This window comes from Pipistrellus hanaki, assembly GCF_964339955.1.
Source record: "Pipistrellus hanaki genome assembly, chromosome: 13".
Classification (NCBI taxonomy): Eukaryota; Metazoa; Chordata; class Mammalia; order Chiroptera; family Vespertilionidae; genus Pipistrellus; species Pipistrellus hanaki.
In genome coordinates, this window is record NC_140515.1 from 34,816,751 (window position 1) to 34,840,469 (window position 23,719).

The window sequence follows — 23,719 nt, forward strand, 5'->3', positions numbered from 1 at the left end:
CACACAGAGAAAACTGGGTTTAGTACCAGCTTTGCTACAGTGTGACTTAGGCAGGTCACTTGCAGGCTCTGAGCCTGATCATTCATTGATTCTTGGCTGATCAATTCATATGTTGTTGTTTTTTTCCCTGAGAACCTATTGTGTGCTATAGGCTGCATGTGAGGTTATGATATGAAAAGTTCATGGTCATCTACCCTAAGGAACTCAACATTTGCACTGGAGGTGGGTTCTTGAGCAACATCCACACAAACATTGAGGAAGCTGGTGAAGATGTAGCACATGGGCCTGGACAGGGATGAGGAGGGAACACTACTCTCCTCATATCCATGAGAGAATCAATTGGCAAACTATGTGATGAAGCTTTCAGGGTGTCCTGGTGCACTCTACATGCATAAAGGACTGTCTGGTATAAAACTCAGAAACCCCTGTCCACCTCTTCAGCTTCTAGAAGAGAAAGACTGACCAGGGGCCACTAGATGAATAGAAGGCACTGCCCAGGACATTTGACCTGAGGGTCTTCAGAAGCAGGAAGAACATCTTCATGCCCAAGGCCCTCAAGGCCCCCAAGACCTCATGCAGACCTCCTCTGTGAATCTTCCACAGCTATACACAGGACTCCTGCCCTAGACAGGGGCAGGCTATACATTCCCAGCTCCTGCTCCTGTCATTTCCAATCCAGGTAATGTCTCAGAGAAAAGATCTCTATAGGCGTTCCGACTGAAAGATCCTACGCTGGGCCACACCCTCCCAGAACAGGCTCCAAGGTGTTTGCTTTCATTAGAGATGATGACAGTCTGAGTCAGTCAGTCTCTTTGAAGTCAAATAACTGTAGGACACACTTCAGTCATTGCTACAATGGAAGGATTGTTCCTACTGGGGCAGGGCCTGCTGCCAGAGCAACTTATTCTGGTATGTCATTTTCAATTGCTGAAAACTCAGACCCTGAACCATCCCAAACCCATGCAGTCATGGGCATGGCTGCACACAGGCCCCTTTAAAGCCTGCCCTTCAGCCACTGGCACATAGAATTCTCACCTCACATGCAAGTTCCTCTTTGCTGGCCAGTAGACAGCATCATCTCTTGGGGAATTAAATGGCTTTCTGTCTTCCTCACTGAGCACTGGCAGGGCTTGGTGGTGACAATGGCATCCTACTGCTACCTGTTGACCCATTTAACCACTTACTTCTTCTGCATGTTGGGCAAGCCCAACAAAGCCAGTCTACACCAAGCTTTATCTCACTCCACAGCTGCCCTGCAGGCCTCACTCCACTCCACACTGTTGGGCATTTTTTATTGCCATGTCCAACGTGAGAAGAGCTCATAAAATACCTAAAGGAGCTACTCAAAAGGCCACCTGCAAGTCTAAGCCCACAGCCATAGGGTGGGGTTGGGGATACACCATTACCACCATTGCCCTGAACTTCTCTCTACGTAATGAAGACAGAGACCAGTGTGTCCAAGTGGCATGTGGCCCTCTATCCCTCAGTATCTGTGAGACAAACACTCTTCTTGTGGCTTCAGTCAGAGCACTCTTGATGGAGTGGGTAGAGGTGATCTCTGGCACAGGCTGGAAGGAACACTGGCCGTGCCAAAGGGTGATTTCAGAACTGCAGCCTGTTTTTTTTTTTGTTTTTTTTTTTTACAAAGCCATCCATGATCATTTATCCACTGGGGAGTCCATTAAGCCCATGGCCAACACCATATCAGGTGTCTGGCTCTGACTGAGCACTTCACAGCCAACTGTGTGGAGAGTTTCTCAGAAGATCAAACACACAGTTTCAAAAATAAATCATACAAAATGCTGGCATCCTGGCCCTCTTCCACACATAATTCAGACAGCATGGACATGCCCAAACTGTAATACCCATTTCTGTCCACTTCACCCAAATTCCCACACAATTCACACAAGTTCTCTTGCTGGGCATCTCCACCACCTCTTTGCACCCACTCAGTTGGGATTTCACAAATTACCCAGTCAGCATTTGCTTGCTCTCTCGAGCAGTTTTCAGAATCTACATTTACACAAAGTTGAAAGTAACTGTCTTCTAAATCTCTGCTGAGAGCCAAAGGCACCTGGGACCACTGGCCTTTGTCACACCCATGACATTGTTCCTTTTCCTAAAAGTTTATGAGCCTGCAGAAAAAAAGGATGTATACATAGCATACTTAGTTTCAGCAATCGTAGCTGAAAAGAAAATACAACTATAATACATACATACACGTATGTACCAAAGGAAGAAATGGTAGCTAAATGACAATGCCAGCACCTGGATATCAGCAGCTTTGAAATGATATTAAAGCAGGATAAGCAACTCCAATTAACAATAATAAAATAACATAGCTTACTTTCATTGAATGCTTCCTGAATGCCCAACTCTGTTCTAAACAACATTACTACATTTAATACTCTTGACGTAATAGTGAGACAGATACACATAGTCTATTTGTTTTATGGATGAAGAAATGGAACACAGAGAAGCCATGACAGTTGCCCCACATCACACAGTTGGGCAGGGCAGGACTGAGCCCAGCTATAGATGCCAGAGCCCACACTTCTAAAATTATGCTAATAATTCTCATTTGAGAGATGATAAAAGCTCTACACTTGAATGAACACTATGCCTAAATCTACAATGCAAAGTGATACAGGCAGAGAAGGAGAGAAGGGCATCATTTCCTAAAGCGACAAACAAAAATATTGGATGTTTTGTGTCTAAATATTCTGGTAGGAACCCATGTGTGAGGGCTGCCACCAAAGTGAACAATGAACGGGTATCCCAGTCACAGGAGAAAATCCATCATATTTCCACTGAACCCTGCTCTGGGATGAGGGTCATGCTTCATTCCAGCTACCATATTTTGAGAGTTACATTGATCAATTGGGAGATTCAGAAACTGCCAGCCAGGTCAGTGGAATTCAGGAAATCAATGGCTTTGAGGAATAGATAACACAAGAGATGTTTAGCCTAAAGTAGGTGATTAAGAATGGATAAGAAAGTCATCCTCAAACACTGGAACTGCTGACCTCCGGAACACTGGGCCTCAATGGTGGACCACAGGTGAGGAGGGGAGGAAAGCAGTGCCCAAGCCAATGTCCAGAGGACCTCTCCTACATCAATGGGTGATGGCTGCCTAGCAATGGAATAGAGCTGCCCTGAAAAACATACAGCTATCTGTCATCACAAATACTCAGAAAAATAAAAGTGGAACGGCCACCTCTCAGGGTTGTTGGAGAGAGAAGGAGGATGTTGGGGAGGAGTTTGGGTGGCAGGCTGCTCTGAATGTTAACCGTCTGTGACTCCCAATGGCCTTACGATGAAATGCTGAAACAGAAATGTCAACTCAGGCACCCAGCTATTAGCTCAAAACGGAGAGCTATAGGATGCCTCCTAAGGGTTGTACCCACTTGGGTCAAACCACTGTGAAAAGAAATTGTAGATTATAGAAGTGTGAAAGCGTGTGTACAGAGGCAACAATGACCTTTCTTGAAACAGCAGTGACAGTTACAAATAGCTTTCAGCTTACAGTCGCACTTCCTCAATTCTGCATCCAGGTGCATAAACCGTCCAAATCCAGGCATCCGAGAAACAGCTTGCCCTATGACTCTTGTTCACTTACGACCCCGGTTGAATTCTACCTCAAGGAAAACACAGATTACCTCCCCCACAGAAGCACAAATGGCATAGTTGTATGTGTAACATGGATCACGGAGCAGGGTAAAATCAAGCAGCTCTTCTATCTATAGAATGGAGCACACAGTGTATCTTTTACTAAAGCCCTGGTCAGCAATGGGTAAAGCTAACTGTGAGCAGTGCAGCCCTCTTTCAAGATGTTGCAACTCCTAGATTAATAGAGGCAAATGCTTTTGAAAAGGTCTACCTTTCCAAAGTGCAGTGTAGTCTTCAATTTGGGGTGTTTGTCACCTTGGGGGACATTCTTGCCCAATTGCCCTCTATATGGCAGCACCAGAGTCTCCTCCTGGCCTGTCTCCTATACTATAGTTAAGACCACTTATAGTCCCTTAACTATATCCTAATCCTGATCCTCCACCTAACTAGTCAGTTTGCTTCTGTCTCAGTTTCTCACTCGGTCCTTCCTGAGTGCTTCCCAGCTAGGTCATGCTACCTGATCTCTACTCTTCTCCCCCATCACTACTCCCAACCCTCATTGATGCTGTTTACATTGGAGCTCTCCACACTGCCCCAACCTCCCAAAAGTGAGAATGAACTGGAACCAAGCCAGAGCAGGTGGAAGTTGTTCTGAAAACTAGTGAGACTCACATCACACCCACCTCTTTTCCAATCTCTCTCTCTCCCTTCCTGCCTGTCTCCTTCCCTCCACCCCACCCCTCACCCTGGCCAAGCCAGGCACACAAGACATTGATGGGAAGGGCAGGCCCTGTGGCTCCAGTAATTCACTCAATGGCCTCTCTCCCTAGGAATCATAAAGCAGAGGACAGAGAAATATGACCTATTTCTAAAGCAATGTTCTCAAATTTTAGTGTGCTTCAGAATCACCTGGAGGGCTTGTGAAAACTCAGATTGCTGCCCCACCCGCCATCCCTAGAGTGTTGCATTCAGTAGATCTAGGGAGGGGCTGAGAATTGGTATTTCCAAGTTCCCTGTGATGTTCAGGCTGCTTGTAAAAACAGGGGCTGTCTTCAGAAACCACTGCTATAAAGAAAAAAAATCCCTAGCGATCTTGATGAGCATGGCCCAGCAGGAATCAAGATGGGCAGGAGAAGTTGATGAGCTGATGTCATTACAGGCTGTTCGTGGCACCCTGAAGGCCATCAGACCTGGCCACAGAGGATTTCATTCTTTTCCTGTCATCCCAAGTCCCTTTCCATCCTCTGGGCATTCGTGCCTCTTCCCCATTCTGGGCAATGCCACCACGCTCCTGGGCAGTCCATCCAAGAAACATGATCCATGTGCCACAGGGATTCATGCAGCAGATCCACAACTCCAGGCAGAGGGGCCGGGAGGATGAAGAAGGAGGAAGAAGGGCTGTGCTGCCCTGGGATGGGTGTGATGAAAAAGGGGGCCAGCTGCTAGCCCCTAAAAAATTAGACATAAGCTTAAAGGAGAAACCGGAGCATGCAGCGAAGGGAGAGGGAAGAATGGGTTCATATCCTTCTCTGTGGGAGCCAGATTCGAGAGTGAGAGTAACAGCAAATCAGCATCACTGTCTGCACCATCCTCCTGGGAGGTACCAAAGTTGAGCTCCCAGAGTGCATGAGGTGGATGCATGGAGGGTAGACAGACCTGAGTTTTCACATGCTGCCACTTCATTTTCACTTCCTTCCAACCCGAGTTCCTCCATGCCTAGTTCTGCTGATGAGATGCTCCTATTCAAAGCAGCCATCATGTGCTCAGGTCACCCACCAGGATCCATAGCCAAAGTCCCCACCTGGCCTCATACCCAGAGGTCTGGCCAGCATTGTGTTCCTCATGTGAGGGGATGGCAGGAAGGCCCAGTGGACAAGACAATGACCTCTGGATCCCCTTCTCCATCCCGTTTCTATGGCCAGAACTGCAGAGGGAAATTCATGTCTTTGGAGCAGAAATAAGGAAATAAGACAAGCACAGACTTGTCTCTGTGATCCATCTAAGTTTCTCCCATGTGGCTGACAGAAAAGGATTTTGTTTTTTGTGTTTTTTTGTGTGTGGTCAGAAATGTAACAAGGTAATTATTTTTACCTTGCATAGTCCTTCTGCATAGTCTTTCACAGAAAGCAATTTTATAAGGCATAATTGTCTATTTTCACCTGCTTCATAAATTCCTCCTTTCCATTCTGTTCCCAGTAAACTAGGAATTATTGAAAACCGAAGAGGTGCTTGGTTTTACATAGCCGCACACTTCGCCATGCTTTCCTGGCTGCACCCACTCTCCGCTGACCCTGTCACACTTCCCATACCATAGACCCTCCTGAGGAGAAGTATGTCCAACCCTGAGAGGTCACGAAGCCGTTTCTGAGAACTGAAAGCCAGCCTTGTCTGCCATGGGGCTGCCCAGCGTCAGTCCTCTTGGTACCCAAGTAGAGAGGTCAGCAGTAGCTACAGGTCACAGGTGCTGGGTCCCTGCCTCCCCTCTCTCCCTCAGCACATCTGGTCGAGTGGCCATGGTCTCCTCATTGTTTTCCCGAGGATCTTTAGGCCAAGGTGACTGTGCAGTCTGGGGATAAAGGATGATCCTGCTGCGATGCTCAGGGATGGCCATAATCTGGTCTCTCCCTGAGGACATCCCTTTTATTTTTAGGTCTCCAGCATCCTGGCATGCTGGGAGCTTCTGTATCTACAGCTGTCCTCATACTTTCCAGGGATGTAACCAAAGCAAGCTGAACACTGATCGAGAGTTTGCTACGAGCCAGGCACTGTGCCAAAGACTCTATAATACTACTTTGCTTATTGCTCATACAAACCCACAAAAGCATGCATTCTTACTAGGTCATGAAGATGAAATGGCAAAATGGAAGGAAGTTCAGAAATTAGCCCAAGGTTGCAGAGAAAGTAAGAGACAGAGTTGAGATTCAAACTTTTGTCTGTGAAGTGCCACAGCCCACCTGCTATTTACAAAGGATGATTTACTAAGCTTTCCCAGAACCCACCCATGATTGAGGACGTGGGATGCCAGGGCTCCCCCGGGGGCCCCAGGGTCATGGGGTGGAGGCCCAGGATGGCAGCAGAGGAGGAAAGTGCAGCTCAGGGAGCCCGAGATCACAGCCTGCTCCTTAGCCCACAACCTGCACGGCCCCTTCCCATTGGTGGGCTGCCCCTTTCCCCTGACCTCTTGCCCTGACCCCTGCACTGTCCACATGGCCTGGCTTCATTCAGAGGCTTATTTAGCAGGGAGGGGTGAGGGCCACCTGAGACTTGCCTCAAGCCATCCCAAGCTCTCACCTAACCCCAACATGGCTTAGGCTATCCCTTCCATGTTTGAGAGCTGTCCTGGCATGCTGCAGTGTGTGGCCTAAACCCTTTCACAGCCTTCTCAGTCTCCTCTTGCCTCCTTTCAGAGCCTAGGGAAGCAAGGCCTCATCTAGAATATAAGCAGGTATTGAGCCGGGCAAGGCAACGGTCAGCCATGTATTCATGCAACAGATCTGGAACTCCCGGCAGAGGTTCCAGGAGGAGGAAGGAGGAGGAAGAAGGGCTGGATGTCTATACACTGGCAACAATGACTTCCTCTCACTCAGACACAGCACCCCTCCTCTGACTGCACTGGTGCCAGACCAGCCCCTTTGACACTGCCTTGGAGAGTGCCCAAGTCCTTGCTGGGTCTGCAAACTTTGTTAAGGGCAAGACTGGACACACAGGCCTGCCAGGGCCTCTCAGAGGTCAAGGGGATCCCAGGCTCTCCCAAAAGATTAATAAGAAAATGAAGAAATGCCTTCATAGAACTCTAAAAGTTACTGTGCATTCTAAATGTTTCCGTTAATTTAGAATAAGCAAACACTTTTAACACTATTAAAAATAACAAATATATATGTGCTGGTCTTGAGAGATTAATGGAATTCATTAAAAATATTAATTTTCAGCATACTATGGGTATTTTAGCCTAATAAAAGAGTGCATTTTAAATCACGAGATTCTTTATACATTTTCATTGTTGTCACTTGCTATCTGCTCATTTAAAGATGATGGCAATAGGCACACCGGAGGTCCTTCCAAACTTTGAGGCCAGGGCTCTTAGACACACCCGACACTGTCGCCTCTCCCCAATGCCCACAGGACTTGGACACTATAGTTGCTCATGTCCTGTACATTTTAGAAAGATAGAGCTTTCCTTTCTCCGGTCCTCCCACTGCCCTGCTCATCCACAGCTGCTCCCTGGTTGGAGGGATGGAGAATGGCACCTACAAAGTGAATAGGGGTCTGTCCTCTCCCCACCCCAAACATCCTCTCTCAGGCTGAGTTTGGTTTCTGTCCGGCTGTCTTGCTCCACTTGGGTAACCAGCCGGGTCCCCAAGGCCATGGTGCAGGGCTGTGCCTGGTATGCTATGCTCCTGGTATCTGAAAAATTATTTACTATGGTGATGTGTGATGCCTCTTTAAGAGAACAGATGGCACCTCCAATTAGAAAGCTTTAAAAGGAAACCCTAATGAGATTATAAAAGCCAACAAATTGACTTTTTCATACAGTACTTCACGAGCACGCAATAAATCAAATATATAATGAGGCTCAATGAAATAATAGGTTTATTTACACTTGTTTTGTCTAGCATTGTGTGGCAGCCCAGCGGGGCCTCTGGGACCCTCACCAAATGCTTGCCCCTGGAGGCCAAGGCTGGACAATGCATCTGTGAGCTGCTCTCGGGCCTGGCCATCACAGACACGTGGGGCTTTGATTTGGTGACCTCTAGTCTGACCCTCTCACTCTATATCTGCAGCACAAGAGAAAAGGGTGTGATGCTACACACAGGCAAGTCTAGCATTCACCCCTACTCTGGGAAAGGTGGGGCGATTGTAGTAGGATCACAGGGGGTGAGAAAGGTGTGCCTAACTCCAGAGATAGCTAGGCCAGAGACAAGAGAGAAAAGCCAGTGAGGTCTGAGTTCAATGAGGTGGACTCAGGTTATGGGTAGGCAGAGTAGATTGAGAGTCAAAGTGTGTGGACTGGAGGCTTTGGGATATTTCTATTTGTTCTAGGAATCATCCTATTGGTTCAAGCACATCAGGTTAGATGGTCGGAAGATAAGCCTTGAAGGGTGCAATATGGCAAGGAGGATAGCTCCACATTAGCTTTCTGAGCATCTGGTCATTGCCTACCTTCTCTCCAGGTAGATGGATGGCCCTTATCCAAGGGCCAGATGGATTTACAGGGTGTGCCTCCTAAGTGGGAAGCTAGGAGGCCCAGCTCTCTCTGTGCATGAGTTAATCTGCAGAGGAGAGATGGCTCACGGGCAGAAATGGAAGGGGATGTGTTTTTCAGGAGGGGAGCTGTGAGACCCTGGCTATATGCTTTGGCAGCCATGGAGGCCAGTTCTTTTTCTGGACATCCAGGCAGTGGAGATTCCTCACCCCTAAGTGGCTTCTAAAGAAGTACATTAAACAATGGGTCAAGGTCACAGAGAACCCATGGGAACCTCAGAAAACAGTAGAGAAGACACTACAACAGAAAGACAGGGACTCTATTCAGCAGAAATAGAATCATTTCTGTTCCTCTCACCCCACCAGAGAGGAGGGCCTGGGGGAAATCAGTTTATAAGAGAATGAGCTCCCCCCCTCCCCCCAGTTCAAATCTATACACATTGATCGACCTCAGGACCTTGATCTAGAAGACACTTTCATTCTTCTTCTTCACCCAGAAAAGGTTACATACATTGCAAAGCTAGATTCAAGAAACTCTTCTTCTAGGGGCTCGGTAATTTTTGTTTTGCCCACCAAACTGCAAGTATATATGAAACATTCCCTCTGTACCCTTTTATGTAGGGGTGGGTGGAAGAAATTTGATCCAAGGAGGTGAGGTGAAAGTCACAGAGGAAGCCAGGCAACAGTTTGCAGAGCAGAAGAAAACTCTAGCATCATTAGAGGCTCCACTGGAGAGGGCAATGGGAATAGCAGGAAGAAAAACCACCTTTGTTTTGGTGCTACAACACTTAGGGGAGTCGAGAGAATAGTGATTCCTGCCTCCCACGATTATGGGGGAGAAGATTGTGAGGGAATTCTTCCTTTCCCCATCTTTACACAAGAAGTGGAGTCATCCCCCCATAATTCACACACACTTTTGTCAGGATGACTGCCCTCCTCTCTAAAGAGAGAATGAGAGAATGGTGGAGCTGATGCATTATCCCAGTCCCTAGAAAATCTGTCATATAGATGGGTCCTGTGGCCAGGCCTCTGATCTTGTCATTTGGTGAGGGTATAGATGCTGTACTATACTAGGCACTGCAAACGATACAAGACCTTCTGTGGCCAGGCCTCTGATCTTGTAATTTGGTGAGGGTATAGATGCTGTACTATACTAGGCACTGCAAACGATACAAAACCTTCATCTGGAAACTGAGAAGGCAATCACAGAATAATTCAGCAATTAATAAAATGAGTGTCTGAGAAGAGCTGGTCACACAGAAATACAGAGCCAATGGGCTTCTTAGAGGAGGTGACTGGGAGAGTTACTAAGAACCATTGCAATCTCCTAGAAGATCTTGAGTTTGTACTCAATGAACGCTCCCATCTGGGAGGAGGAGGTAAGAAAGAACCTAATCTGGACCCTGTGCTACTAAGCAGAGAAAGGGACCCTGCATGTCCAGTAAGGAGCTGTCCACTTCAGCACCTCCGCCATCATTTCAGCACTGCAGGCAGTACAGCAATTGCAGAATGTTGTCTTAGTCTCCCCTGGCATTGGCCCATCACTTACACCAAAATTCCCAGCCCAGGCCCCTTATTGGACACTTACTGGTGCATGCCACTTCTGGGGGGTCAAAATCCGCTCGGTAATAGCCGGTCCGGCAGGTGCAGATGGAAGATGCCTCTGAGGGGGATCTGCTGTTGGAGGGGCAGTGTGAGCAGCCCTCAGCTTCCTGGCTGGCCTTGAACATCCCTGCAGGGCAGGCTGGAACACAAAGAGACCATCTGAGAATTAGTGGAATAGTAGCAGTGAGAGACCTTTCCCTGGAACTGAAAAGCAAAAGATTCTGGCCCCTCCCTTCTCCCCCCCGCCCCCCCCCACACACACACACACTCAAAAGGATATGGAGATACCCATGCACAAAACGAGCAGTTCAGATTTAGAAAATGCCTATTTAACACTTCCAATTCTTCAAACATCCTTAGTGAAAAATACCTTCCTGGTACCAATGGCCTTTCTCACTTGAGCGATATGAATAATGATCCTTCCCTTTCACGCGTGTTGAGAGATTTAATTGGGAAAATGAATCTAATGTGTAGCTCAGCGTCTGGGACCTAAGTGCTCTTTAAATGGTTATTCCCTCCCTGTTCTACCTGGTTAATAGCCAGGGCCTTACCTGAGCCACTCACTGAAGGAATCTTGCCTAATGTCCTTCCATGGGAAGGGGTCCTGGTTGACCAACGGACTAGACCCATGGTTCTTAAATGCCATGTTGCAACAACCATGAGGGACACTGTGTACTGGGCTAACAAGCACTTGTTATGAATGATAGTAAGGGACTGTATTTCATGAGTGATTCTTTAAAGAGAAATTAAAGTGATTTCAAGGTTACTGGCTTAACAACATCATTTTCTGTTAATTGCATTTTTAAATGCTTTGGAGGGTGAGGCAAGAAAAGGATGGCTTTGCAGGCAGTGAACCAGGGAATGTGTCATGTATTTGGTGTCATCTATCATGTACATGGCTGCAGGGAACATTGGGAAAGCCTGGCACAGCCTGACACCAACTAGAGGTGTGCTCAGATATGAATTGCTTCCTCTTAATTCTCTGTGTGATCATCTTTAAAGAGATATGCCCCAAAATGTCTGACTCCATCCTGCCTAGTCCTTGGGCTTTCACCATGCCTCACCTATACAGATCCTCTACTCTAGATTTTTGATCTCCTCCTTGCTGGTTCCTCAAATATTCCTGTTTCCTGCTCCACTTCTCTGAGACCCTTTCTCACTATCTCAGCTCTGATTCTTCCTGCCCCCACGATTGTATTCCGGTTCATCCTCCTCTGAGACCAGGTAATCTTTCTTCATGGGTCAACTCATGTAGCTTTCTTATATACCTCACTAATTCATTCCACAAATATTTACTGTAAGCTTTCCGGGGACCTGATCCAGGAAATTTAGAGAACACAGCCTGCCTTCAAGAATGAGATACCATCTCACACCTGTCAAAATGGCAATCATTAACAAATCAACCAATGACAAGTGCTGGTGAGAATGTGGAGAAAAAGGAACCCTCATGCACTGCTGGTGGCAATGCAGACTGATGCAGCCACTGTGGAAAACAGTATGGAGTTTCCTCAAAAAATTAAAAGTGAAACTCCCATTTGACCCAGTAATCCCACTTCTAGGACTATATTTCAAGAAACCAGAAAGTACATATGCACCCTAATGTTCATAGCAGCACAATTTACAATAGCTAAGATTTGGAAACAGCCTAAGTGCCCATCAGCAGATGAATGGATTAAGAAACTCTGGTACATCTACAAAATGGAATACTACACTGCTGTAAAAAAGAAGGAATTCTTACCATTTGCAACAGCATGGATGGACATGGAGAGCATTATGATAAGTGAAATAAGCCAGTAGGAGAAAGATAAATGTCATATGATCTCACTCATTTGTGGAATAAACAACATAAACTGATGAACATAAATCGATCCAGAGATAGAGAAGCATTGAACAGACTATCAAACTTCAGAGGTGAGGGAGGGGAGGGGGGTTACGACATCCACCAAAGGACTTGTATGCATACATAAAAGCATAACCAAGGGATACAGACATTGTATACATATGCGGGGGGGGGGGGGAAAGGAAGTGGCCAAGGAGAGGCCAATGGTGGGAAAAAGAAGACATGTACAATACTATATGTAACATTTTAAACAATAAAGAATAAAAAAAGAAGCACTTGATCCAGTCCTCATATAATTATAATACAATTAGAAGCCTGATGTGTGAAATTTGAGTATGCCTTCCTTCCCCCGCTGCCTGCACCAGCTTCCCTCTGGCACCTGGGACCTGGGCTTCTCTTGCAGCCCTGGCTTCATCTGGAAGGTCGTCCAGAAGGATGCCCAGTCTAATTAGCATATTATGCTTTTATTATTAGAGATGTGATTTTTGATGGAACAGAAGTACCATTATAATAGCTTCTGCTGATACAAAGCTCATCTTCCAAAATATATAGTTCCCTCCTGTCAAGGGAAGAGTATTCTTTAATAAGAGTAGTAGCCACCATCTGTTAACATTCTTGTTAAATGTATTACATACATTTCTCTATGGGGTCACTATTATTACCATCATTTTGCAAATGAGGAAATTGAGACATAAAGGGGTTCAAAAAGTTGCCCAGGATCACACTGTGGGAGAAACGATAGTAATAATATACACATGAACTCTTTGGAAAATATCCACAACTTTTCTATTAAGACAAAAAGGAAGGACTGGTTCCGATGCTGGGAATGTTTTCTCACTCTTTTGCTCATCTGAAGTGAGGTGCAGTGTTTCAGTTACTCTGACAGGGCCCTGGGGTGGAAGCTCATCTTAGTTGGGAGGCAACTTCTGAATTGGAATGTTCTGGAATGGCAGACCCTAAGAATGTTCCATGGAGTCCATCTTCTTTGGGTTGTTAGCATCTGTTACTTACAAAAGGGTCCTGCAGCAAGATATTTAAAAAAATGTGGATTCAAAAAGTTAATCTCATTTTTTTATTACAGAATTTTCAGAACTTCCAAACAGGATATAGAATGCTATGTTTCCTCACCAGAAAGCTCTATTTCATCAAGCATCACCTGGGATTCAAGTCCCATGAAATGCACTGGGGACAATGTTATTGAGATGACCCAATAAGGGCATTGAAATTTGTTGTGACCCATGAGAAAATGGGTCACTTGCTGACCCATCTTAGCACATTCAAAAGAAACTTCTCTGTAGAAAGTAAAGAAACCCAACTTAAATCTCTACTAAAGATTCAACAAATAATACACCAACTGAATGATATACCACCATACCCTGGAATTTTATTTTATTTTTTTTGCTGATCTATCTGTCTGAGGCCACTCAGGATGTGTTCTCCCTGTTTGTTCCCTCCTCTCTCCCTCTCCTTTTCCTACATATCTCCCCCATACCCTGTGAGAAGCACTTGGTCCTTTCCACTGTAAATCACCCAGCATTGCTGGGCCCCATTCAGTTCTGGGGCTGAAGAACACAGGGAAACGCCAGGCCTGAGCTGCCCAAACACAGCAGAAGCTCTTTCCCTGCCAAGTGGGGGTGGGGAAAGCCATGCCTTGCATGCATGCATCTGGTCCCCTCCACACTACAATTCTCCTAATGTATCAGTCCAAGAGGAACAACGTGTCTTCACTGTCTTTCCAGCACAGAAAAGCCTCCTTGCTTCACATTGAAAAGTTAACAGCATAAAAATCATCTTGATATCCACCAGTGGGGAAGGGACTGGGAAAGTGCCTTCCTGAATCTTCTGAAGGAGGCAGAACTGGGTGGCCCCAAGCCCCTGGGCTCTAAGGCAGCCACCAGGGGAGGAAATGGAGAAGAACTGGTCCATGCTGGACTTTAAAGAAAGACATTCCATGAAAGACAGGGAAGAGAAGTTCTGGGATTCTATCCTTTCTGGGGAGGGAGCACCAGGCAGAGGTCAGACAACTTGCATCTGATTCCTGGCTCTGCTGGTGCCTAGATGGGTGATCTCTGGCAAGCCATGTAATCTCTCAGCACCTCAACTCGCTCATTTGTATAAATGATCAATGAAAAATAAACTCACATTTCTTACAACTGCCACAGATCATCATAATTTAATAAACTCAAACATTTAAAATGTGCTAAATAAGGCCTCTTCCTCCCCACTCCAATCTACACATCCCCTTTTGAAAAAGAAGTTTTCTTTGCAAAAACTTTTAGAGTTCAGGATCAGAATATAAATTTTGAGTCCCAAAGCAGGCAAATGAATTCTGAGGCCAAATGGAAGAATTGTTTTTCCAAATAGTATTTGTCTTGTATAATAAGCAAATCGATATACCTATAAAATACATATTTACCTGTAATTGAGTACAATGAATAAATCTCAATATTTAAATTTTGCAAATTAATATTTTGTTAAATCTGTGTCTATATATTCCCTAATTTGTAAAGAATCAGCATTCCTAGGTTCATTTATTAAACTTTAGATTGTAACTTACTAGCATAAGCACATGTGTGCTATATTTTCTCATAGACTTAATGAGTTAAGTAATGGTTAAAGCACCAGGATAGTCCACAAAACCTTTTTAAAAATATAACCTTAATAAATTTCAGAGAGGAAGGGAGAGGGAGAGAAACATCAATGATGAGAGAGAATCATTGATGGGCTACCTTCTGCATGTCCTCCCCATTGGGGACTGACCCCACAACCCAGGCATGTGCCCCGACTAGGAACTGAACCTCGACCTTCTGGTTTATAGGTTGATGCTCAACCACTGAACCACACCAGCTGGGCCACAAAGCCTTTTTCACTCATCTTGTATGAGACACCACTACTACGAAATAGAAGTTAAGAATAGAGTTATTTAACTAGAAATTTAACACAGAAAAATAAATAAGAAAACTCTACTGCCCTGGAGAAAAAGCCACTTTAATTGTTAGAGGTGATAAATGGAACTTCTGGGTAGAGAAAGAGAAAGCAAATGGCCCAGGTGAGTCACCTGAATGTGCAAAACAGCTGGGAGTAACACAGCAGAGGACGGTGGGGACTCTGGCAGCCTGGAGACCACACACCTGCCTAAGGGCACTACACTCTCAGAAAATACTAATGATAAGCTGTGACAGCCTAACTAAACATACACTCACACTTAAAGCATCTTAAGGTTTGTAACACAATTCTTCGCTTTAATATCATTTTAAAACTCAAGGGTTACCTTTTTTTATTAATATATTTTTATTGATTTTGTACAGAGAGGAAGGGAGAGAGATAGAGAATTAGAATCATCGATGAGAGAGAGTCATCAATCAGCTGCCTCTTGCATACCCCCTACTGGGGATATGCCCGCAACCAAGGTACATGCCCTTGACCGGAATCGAACCCGGGACCCTTCAGTCCCCAAGCCGACGCTCTATCCATTGAGCCAAACAGGTCTCAGCTAAGGGTTACCTTTCTCTCAATACAGGATGATAGCACTATTATACAGTGATGAGCCCCTCATTCACCAAATGTTTATTGAAGATCTACCACGAACCAGGCACCAGGCTAGAAACATAGCCCAGGGTGTAGACGGGGGCAGACTTTAGGCAGAGCCCTTCCTCGTGGGACAGGCCGGGAATGAAAGGCTGATTCTGATATCATGTGACCTGTACTGTGCTTGTGTGTGAATGGCATGGGGATACCGGTTGGGGAGGATGTGCACCATTTGGGGGATCCCTTGTAATGAGATGCAGACGGTTAGAAACCTTTTCCTGTGGGGAGGAGGAGGTGGGATTCAGAAGGAGGGGCAAAGACCAAGTATGAAGGGAAGAGGTGGGAGAATAGGAGAGGCAGAAAAGGAAATGGGGTCATCGAGGGCCCAGCCCAGGTTCTCAGCAGAGAGGGCTTCATTGTTACTCCAGCAGGCGGGTGGGCAGAGAAGCGCCTGCGCCCTCCTGTGCATTCACACGGGACCCTGGTCAGAGAGACACCTGTAACTAGGAGGGCTGTCCATTTCCGACACCGGTGCAGCCCACGATTGCTTTGTTTCCTTAAGAAAAGGGGGTTTCTTTCCTCCTCTGCAAGTGATCACAGTGCAGACAGGTGATGAATGGAGCTTGGGCGTGGCATTCCCTCAGGTACACCTCCTCCCCTGCGGGCGCCTTTGACTGAGAGGAAAGACAAGAGCCTTTAAGCGCGTGTTATTTCCCATTCCCCAGGCAAAACACACAGCACTTCCCTCCCCCTTTACGTGACAAGGGACAGTACTCGCGATCTCTCGCCGATATCCACAAGGTCACCTTGAAACGCCCAACCAACTTCTCAGAGCCTCAATGAGGTAACAAATTACCCGGGTGCTTACAATGCTCTCTAGAACCGCCTCCTCTCGTCCCTGCACGCAGACTTCCAGTGACACTAAATCCATCACCTGCAGTACTATTACTTTATAAAGAAACAGATTAAGTGTCTCATAAACAGTGCAGTGATTGAGATAATGGAAAGCGCCTCTCGTCCCCCATCTGCAGCATCAAGTGATGAAGCATTTCCAAGGAGCCAGGAAGAGGAAATTAATAGAAGTGAGAGGGAATAACCACTTTTATGCAATTTCCTCAGGAGATACTGGACCATCTAATCTGTATTGGAGCCCTTTAACCTGTCACTCAGCACTCACCGGGGCCTCTTTAGCGCTCACAAATTTTCTTGATATCGAAGGGAGATAAAATGAAAAACCTCAAAACATTATTGTATCATTTTCATAGGGGGAGGGTGCACAATGCCTCTGCCCCTCCTCCCTCCACCAGGGCCTCAGAAAGCAACGTTTTTATGCAGGAGAAACGTGGAAGAGCTTCAGCTATTCCCAGCGTGTGATCCGGGGGGTCACAGCGACTCCGCAGGAAGAAATCTCTTCTTGCATGTTAAACGTGAGTCTTTCCTCCACTACCGCCTTCTGTCCTTGCTCTTTCTTTTTTTAATAACCTGATAATTTCTCCTGCTCCAATTTTTCTCCCCCAAATGAGTTTGCAAAGGTTCATGCTAATGCATATTCATCCCCCGTTTAAGAACTGGTGCCTTTCTCTCAAGGCAGGTGCATCTCAGCAGCTGGCTTGGAGGTCTTTGTCTACCTCTCTTGGTGACAGTGTGAGAGACAAGGCACCTGCTCCTAGCCAGGGAGAGAGGGGTTTGCAGCCCTGAGCCCCTTGGATCTGGAACGTCCCCTTCCTCTCCACACTTGCCCAAGCTCCGTGGAAGGCAGAAGAGATTGGGCAGCTTGGCAGTGGCTGGCTGAGCACTGTGATAGGTGTGGTGGTGGCCCAGTGGGGAGGCAAGAGGTTCCTGCAAGACACGTACACAGGTCTCGCTCACGTCTTGTGGCCTCACGCTGAGCCCAATAGTGAAACTCACTCCTGTGGCCCAATGTCCCCATCCCTTTCCCATTATGGATGGCTGACACCATGGGTACTTGGCTCTGGAATTCCAGACTCCCTGGAAAGCGGTGGCCCTGGGCCTCTGGGCTGGAATTTCCTTGTCTACTGTCACCAGTGGCCTTTGCTCTTCCCATGAATGGGTGCCCCTGAACAACCCCAGAGACCCACGGCCTTGTGATGCTCCTGCTTCCCCTTATATTCTAAATGATAAGTTGAGAAAACTGAGCGCAGAGATGTAGTTCCCAGGCATGCATGCATCCACTGATCCCACTACTGTCCTGGCTCAGAACTTCTCTTGTCATCTCTGTGTGTCCCACACCCTAGAGCTTAGCACAAACTCACACCAGGCATGTGCAGTCTGTGACTGGTTGAACTGAATGCTTGCCAAATACTGTGATGAGACCCAAGATAAAAGCTGTGACAAAAACAACAACAACAATAATAGGATCTTCGTATTAATGGGTATGAGATGATGGGCACTCCCCCGCAAAGTGTGGGTTCTAAAGTGTTCTGTATTAAGATTGTCAAAATGTTCAGAGCTTTGATTCAACAATTCTACTTCTAAAGACTCATTCTGATGAAAAATCATGATATGGAAAAAGATCCATGCTAATGGGTATTTATGCCAGCGTTATTCAAAATATGGAAGGAAGAAAGGAAGGAGGACTAAAATAAAACTTAAAAAGTCAAATAATTGGGTATTGACTAAATAACTAATGGAATATCCATGTAATGGAATACTACACAGTCATTAAAAGTATGCCATGGGAAAATACTTTAAAAGTCAGTTTAAAATTATATTAGAGTATAAACTTCATTCTACACACACACACACACACACACACACACACACACACATATCATACTCATTAAAATGAAAGCTGGGAATAGAAGCATTACTGGTAATAATTATTTTGCGCTTTTATGTAATTTCTTTGTATTATAGATATAAGACTTGAGTAATCAAAGAAAATCTCAATCACTACATTTTTAAATTTTGGGGGGACACAAAGTATGAATGGCATCCTCTGACCCCAAGGCTCTGAGCAGCACAGGAAAGACTAGGCTGTTTACTGAACAATGCTCCAAAGAGTTGGAGATGCCTGTGCCAGAGATATGTGGAGGAACGGGAGAGGTAAGGGAAGCTAGGAAGGCTGCCTGGAGAAGGTGGCACATGCACAAGCCCTGAAGGATGGGTAAGCACTGATGCAGGAATGGCGGGGGGAGGGCAATGGGAAAAGAGTGTCTGAGACTCAGAGTGAGCCCTGGCTTGCCTGTGGAACCTTTGGGTAGTTGCAGAAGTTGTCAGGAGCACAAAGCATTTATGGAGGACATGGTGGGAGCTGGGGTGGGGCACTTTCACTTCTATTTGGACCTGTACGCTTGAAGCCAATGGGTCTCCAGGTCATGTATCCCTGGGCCTGGTGCCAGCTGTAATGTCCTGTGCAGAGGGGATACTTAGCTGTGTCATACATTCCTATCACTCTTGGTGACACTTGCTGAAATTGATGAATGCTGTCAGTACCATGACACAGACAGGACTGTAGCTTCCAGGAAGCAGGAGCTACAGTGAGCCCAGAATGCATCTATCAGCACAGATGTTGTTAAAGAGGTGGGGTCAGGATGGGGGCACTGAACCGTGATGGAATGGAGAGAACACTGGTCAGGACTGGAAGGGGACAAACAGAAGAGCAATGTTCTAAGGAGGGAGGGCAAACACTTAGGTTCTTGTCACCAATGGCTCCCTGTTCTCAGAGAGCAGCCAGGCACAGCATAGCCAACGCCAAGTCCAGGTGTGAGAGGCTATGCTGGGGTGGGCAGCAAAGCCTAATGGAGGGATTTCAGGAATTGCAGCCTGCTATCTTGACCCAAGACCTCTGTGGTTGGAGAGTGGGGTAGTGTAAAGCAAGCTCGGGTGTTTTCTAGGGATCGAGGCCAGTGATTCTCAGTCTGTGGTCTCCAGCCCAGCAGCAGAACCTGGAAACTTAGAGAAATATATAATCCCAGACCACACTCCACCCCTACTGAAGCAGAAACCCTGCTGGGACCAGCAGCCAGTGGCAGCAAGGCCTCCAGGTGATCCTGATGCAGCTTCTGAGTGAAAGCCACAGACCTAGACCACCAGGGAGAGCAGAAGCATCAAGGCTTTGGGGGCTGAGAAAACTGCCTCACTGATTGCATGACCTTAAGCAAGTTACTTAACCCTCTGAACCTCAGCTTCCCAATCTGTAAAAAAAAAAAAAGGTGCTAGCTTTCAGAGATCAGTGTGTGCAGGTGAACTTTCTGGAATGTGGCATCTCCTCAGTAAATAGCAGATGTTGTTTGCAAGAAGCCAAGCTGAATGTTTTCATCAATTATTCATTGTAAAGGATTTTAAATGACAACTATATACTTGGAACTGTGCTAGGCACTGGGATACACAAATGGGTGAAACACACAAAGACACCCCCCCAACCCATCCCCCACAGAGCTGGCATCCTCGTGGAGGAAGACAGACTCCAACTGTCAATTCCAACAGATGGGATCAGTGTGAAGAGGACAGAGCAGGGATTTGGCCCACTCTAGGAGGGTCTCTGGCAAGGGACATCTAAGTTAAGACATAAAGAATAAATAAAAGCCATACAAGTTGGCAGAGTGGGTGGGTTATTGAGTGGAGGTAGAAAACCTTCCACCTGGAGAGAGTAACATGTACAAAGGCCCAAGGAGAAAGAATATGACTCAATGAAGAGACTGAGCAGTGTATCCCTGGTCCAGTTGTAGAGTAAGTGCCAGAGGCTCAGGCCGAGTGCGTGTGGGGTAAATCAGTTGGTGAGGAGGCTGAGTCTGGATCGGTAGCTGAGCTCCTGGCATCAAGGTCCTGAGGTCCAAAGAAGTCACTGGTGGGATTAAAACTGGAAAGAAACACAATTGGGCGTTTTTGTTTGTTTTCTGAAAGTTCACATTGGCTGCTGAGAAGAGAATGAATTACAGTGGAGATAAGTAGGGAAACACCACAGAGTACCGGTAGTAGGGATGGAGAGACATAGATGGATTCAAGAGTCATTTAGAAGACAATGTCCTGGTGATTGATTAGGAATCACTGCCATTCAACAGATGTGCACTGAGCTCCTACTGGGTGCTGGGCAGAGAGGAGGACCTGTTGTCTGGCTTGTGTACCTGCTCATCCTCCTTGTTTCATCCACTTAGGTTAGGCCTTTCCCTCTTCCTGGGGTTCTCTAAAAACATCCAGCACCCTGGCAGTGGGTTCACTGTCCCTATGACTGTGAGGGCTTGGGGAGTGACATGAGGAAAGGGCCCAGAGCAGGGAAGAGGGGCTGAGGGTTAACTCAGAAACCAGAACTGACTTGTTGCCTCTGGCTGTGTCTACTCCCCAAGTCTGTCCCCTACCGGCTGCTTGCATATAGCGCCAGAGGAGCCCCTGCACCAAGATGGGTGCACAGCCTTTAGATTCAGGAATCCTCGGAGCAGCCAAAGCCTTCGGGATTTTGGAATGGGACCCTCGGAGGGGTCCTCTAGCTGGAGACCCAGCCACCACGTCAACTTCATTTCACTGGCCCTTGAAGGTGTGGCATTACCTGAGCCTCTCCCAACAGGCCAACTGGTCAGCCAGTAGGTGCTGAGAGCCCCATGAGGCAGCGTCCTAAGCTTTAGCCCAACACAGCCCTTCTCTTTTACATGCATGTCTCATTCATCCTACATGCATTTGGAAATTGCTTCTATATGCCCTGAGTTAGGAATGAGAGTCACCTTCTTACCATTGTGAAAGAAGACGGCTAATGTTGAGGAGTGAAGGCAGACGTGCAGGGAATCAGAAATGAAAGGGGACCTCAGGGGAGCCCCAATCCAGAGGCAGCAAGTGGCCAAATGGTGAGGGAATTCTCAAGGCACTGGGCTCCAGAAGCAGGGCAAGGCCTCCTGGAGAAGAGATGAGGTCACAGCCAGGTGGTCAAGGAGGTGGGTGAGCCTTCGCTGGGGCCGGGGCAGAGATTTGTCCTTCAGACGAGGGCAGAAGCACCCTGCCAGCAGCCAGCCGGGCTTTTTGGAGGGAGCCTACCTGTTTCCACTACCAGGGAGATGCTTCTTGGCAGGTCAGGGCCAGATCACTGTGGCCACTCCTAGGGACCCAAGGTCCTCTATCCTGATTGGACCCACTGAGCCACCAGCTCCAGGCCTCAGCTCCCACTGCTATGCCAGGGTGCAGAAGGGGTGGGGAATTCCCAGTTGTCTCCTCCCCAGGCCCTGTCTCCACCTGAGTCAGAGCCCGGCTGCCAACTTCTAAAAACATCATCAATCTGGTAGCTCTGGGCAGCGGGTGAGGGGGACATATGCTGGCAGTCAAGCTGCTGCCCATATTTTCAAACTGAAGTGTTTACCCTTCGAGAAAAATCTTATTTTTAAGGTTTTCCCCTGACACAGACCTTGATGAATTCCCATTAAAAATAATTTATAAGCAAGTTCTTAAGAAAAGCGAAGGTGACTTTTCATGGTGTTTCTCATGCAGGAGGGTGGTGAGAAGCTATCAGGGCTGCTGCTCCTTCCCGTGGGCCGGGGGGCATGGGCTGGCCACCTGCCTCACACACAGCCAGGCCTTGGGGTCATCACACCCAGAACCTGCACTGTTTTCCCTGCTCTCTCTGCTGTTCACAAAGCCAGCATGAAAAACAAACCAAAACCAAAACCCAGAAACAGAATGCCAGCCACAAATCGCATTTCCCCTTCAAAACCTGACAAGGCAAACAATACTTTTCTCTTAGGGAAAGTTACTTGTTTCTCCCTTTCCAAGCTGCCTCACCCCAGGACTTTAGAGAGTCCCTGGATCATAGGTAGCCAGAGTAGAAAAGGACCTTAGAAATACCCTGCACAGCTATTACCACTTCCACATGCCGGCCAGGGCAGACATCACGAATCAATCACAGCACCCATTCCCAGACCAGAGCTCAGGATCTTTAACTCAATGACCCAGGTAGCCGCTATCCATGGATCAAAGTGGCACATCCTGGAGCATGATGGGGAAAGCAAGAGCCAGAGAAGGCAATGAGGGACCTGGCAGAGGTGCATAATCAGCAGGGGGACGGGAACAAGCCACATGTCGGCTTCACCTTCCCAGGTGGCCCCATCCTCAGGATGATCCTGCTGCTCATCAGCTCTGCGGACTCACCCCTGCCCTGCCCCTGGCTGCCTCAACTTTCTTTCCTTCTCATCTTGGAGGTCAGCCCCACAGCACAGCTTCCTCTCCGGCTGGGAGGCCAGGGCACCTAATTATTCTCTCTGTGTGCATCCGGGAAAGAGCTGCATTATGTTTAAGTAAGTGTAGCTAAGAGGTGCCGTATCTCAGGAGAAGGTCAAGTGCTGCATATGTATAATATAAGATGGAGATTTCCCCCTTCTGTGGTGTACTTGATAAAATAATTTTGTTGTGACCTTTCCAGAAACCCAGGAGTAGAAATGGGCACAGTGGAATTGCCAGCTTCCCCGGGGTCACAAAGTCATAAACATATCAATCTGTAACGATATTACACAGCATTCGAGTGGGACAAGTGAGCAAAAGAAACTATTTTTATTTTTTGGTAATGATGGAGCAAAAAGCTTTGAAGCTTAAATTGTCAAGCTGTATGACCAGAGATGTCTTGACAGATGAGGGGTAGGAATTCTCCCCCTGCACTACACTGGCCTGGCCTGTGGGCTCAAAGAGCTGGCTTGCCCTCCTCCCAAATGTCTGAACAAAGAGGGGCCTGTCCAGGGTCACAAAGGAGCCAAAGTCAGATCCAGGGGCTCTGCCCCACCCTTGCCAGGAGGGCTGTTGGGCCTGTCTCAGTTCTTGAATTTCAGTGACAGTGGATGTAGCACTTGGCAAGTCTCAGAGTCAACTCTGAAAAAGTGAAATAACCATGAGAAATCATCAATATTGAAGTAATAAGGTTATACTCATCCCCCAAATTCCCCAAGTGAGAGTGAACGTGACAAGGCAGAAGTTTGCATGACCTTTATGAGTATCCAAAAGGCA

General features: G+C 46.9%; 1 protein-coding gene across 1 annotated transcript in view; it reads right to left on the reverse strand.

Moving 5' to 3' along the window:
* EPHB1 (EPH receptor B1) overlaps positions 1-23,719 on the reverse strand; it is a 401,523-nt gene that overhangs the window by 128,806 nt on the left and 248,998 nt on the right. The window contains exon 4 of the mRNA XM_084902720.1: positions 10,400-10,555. Coding sequence (XP_084758846.1) covers positions 10,400-10,555 — 156 coding nt within the window. The remainder of the gene's footprint in view (positions 1-10,399; positions 10,556-23,719) is intronic.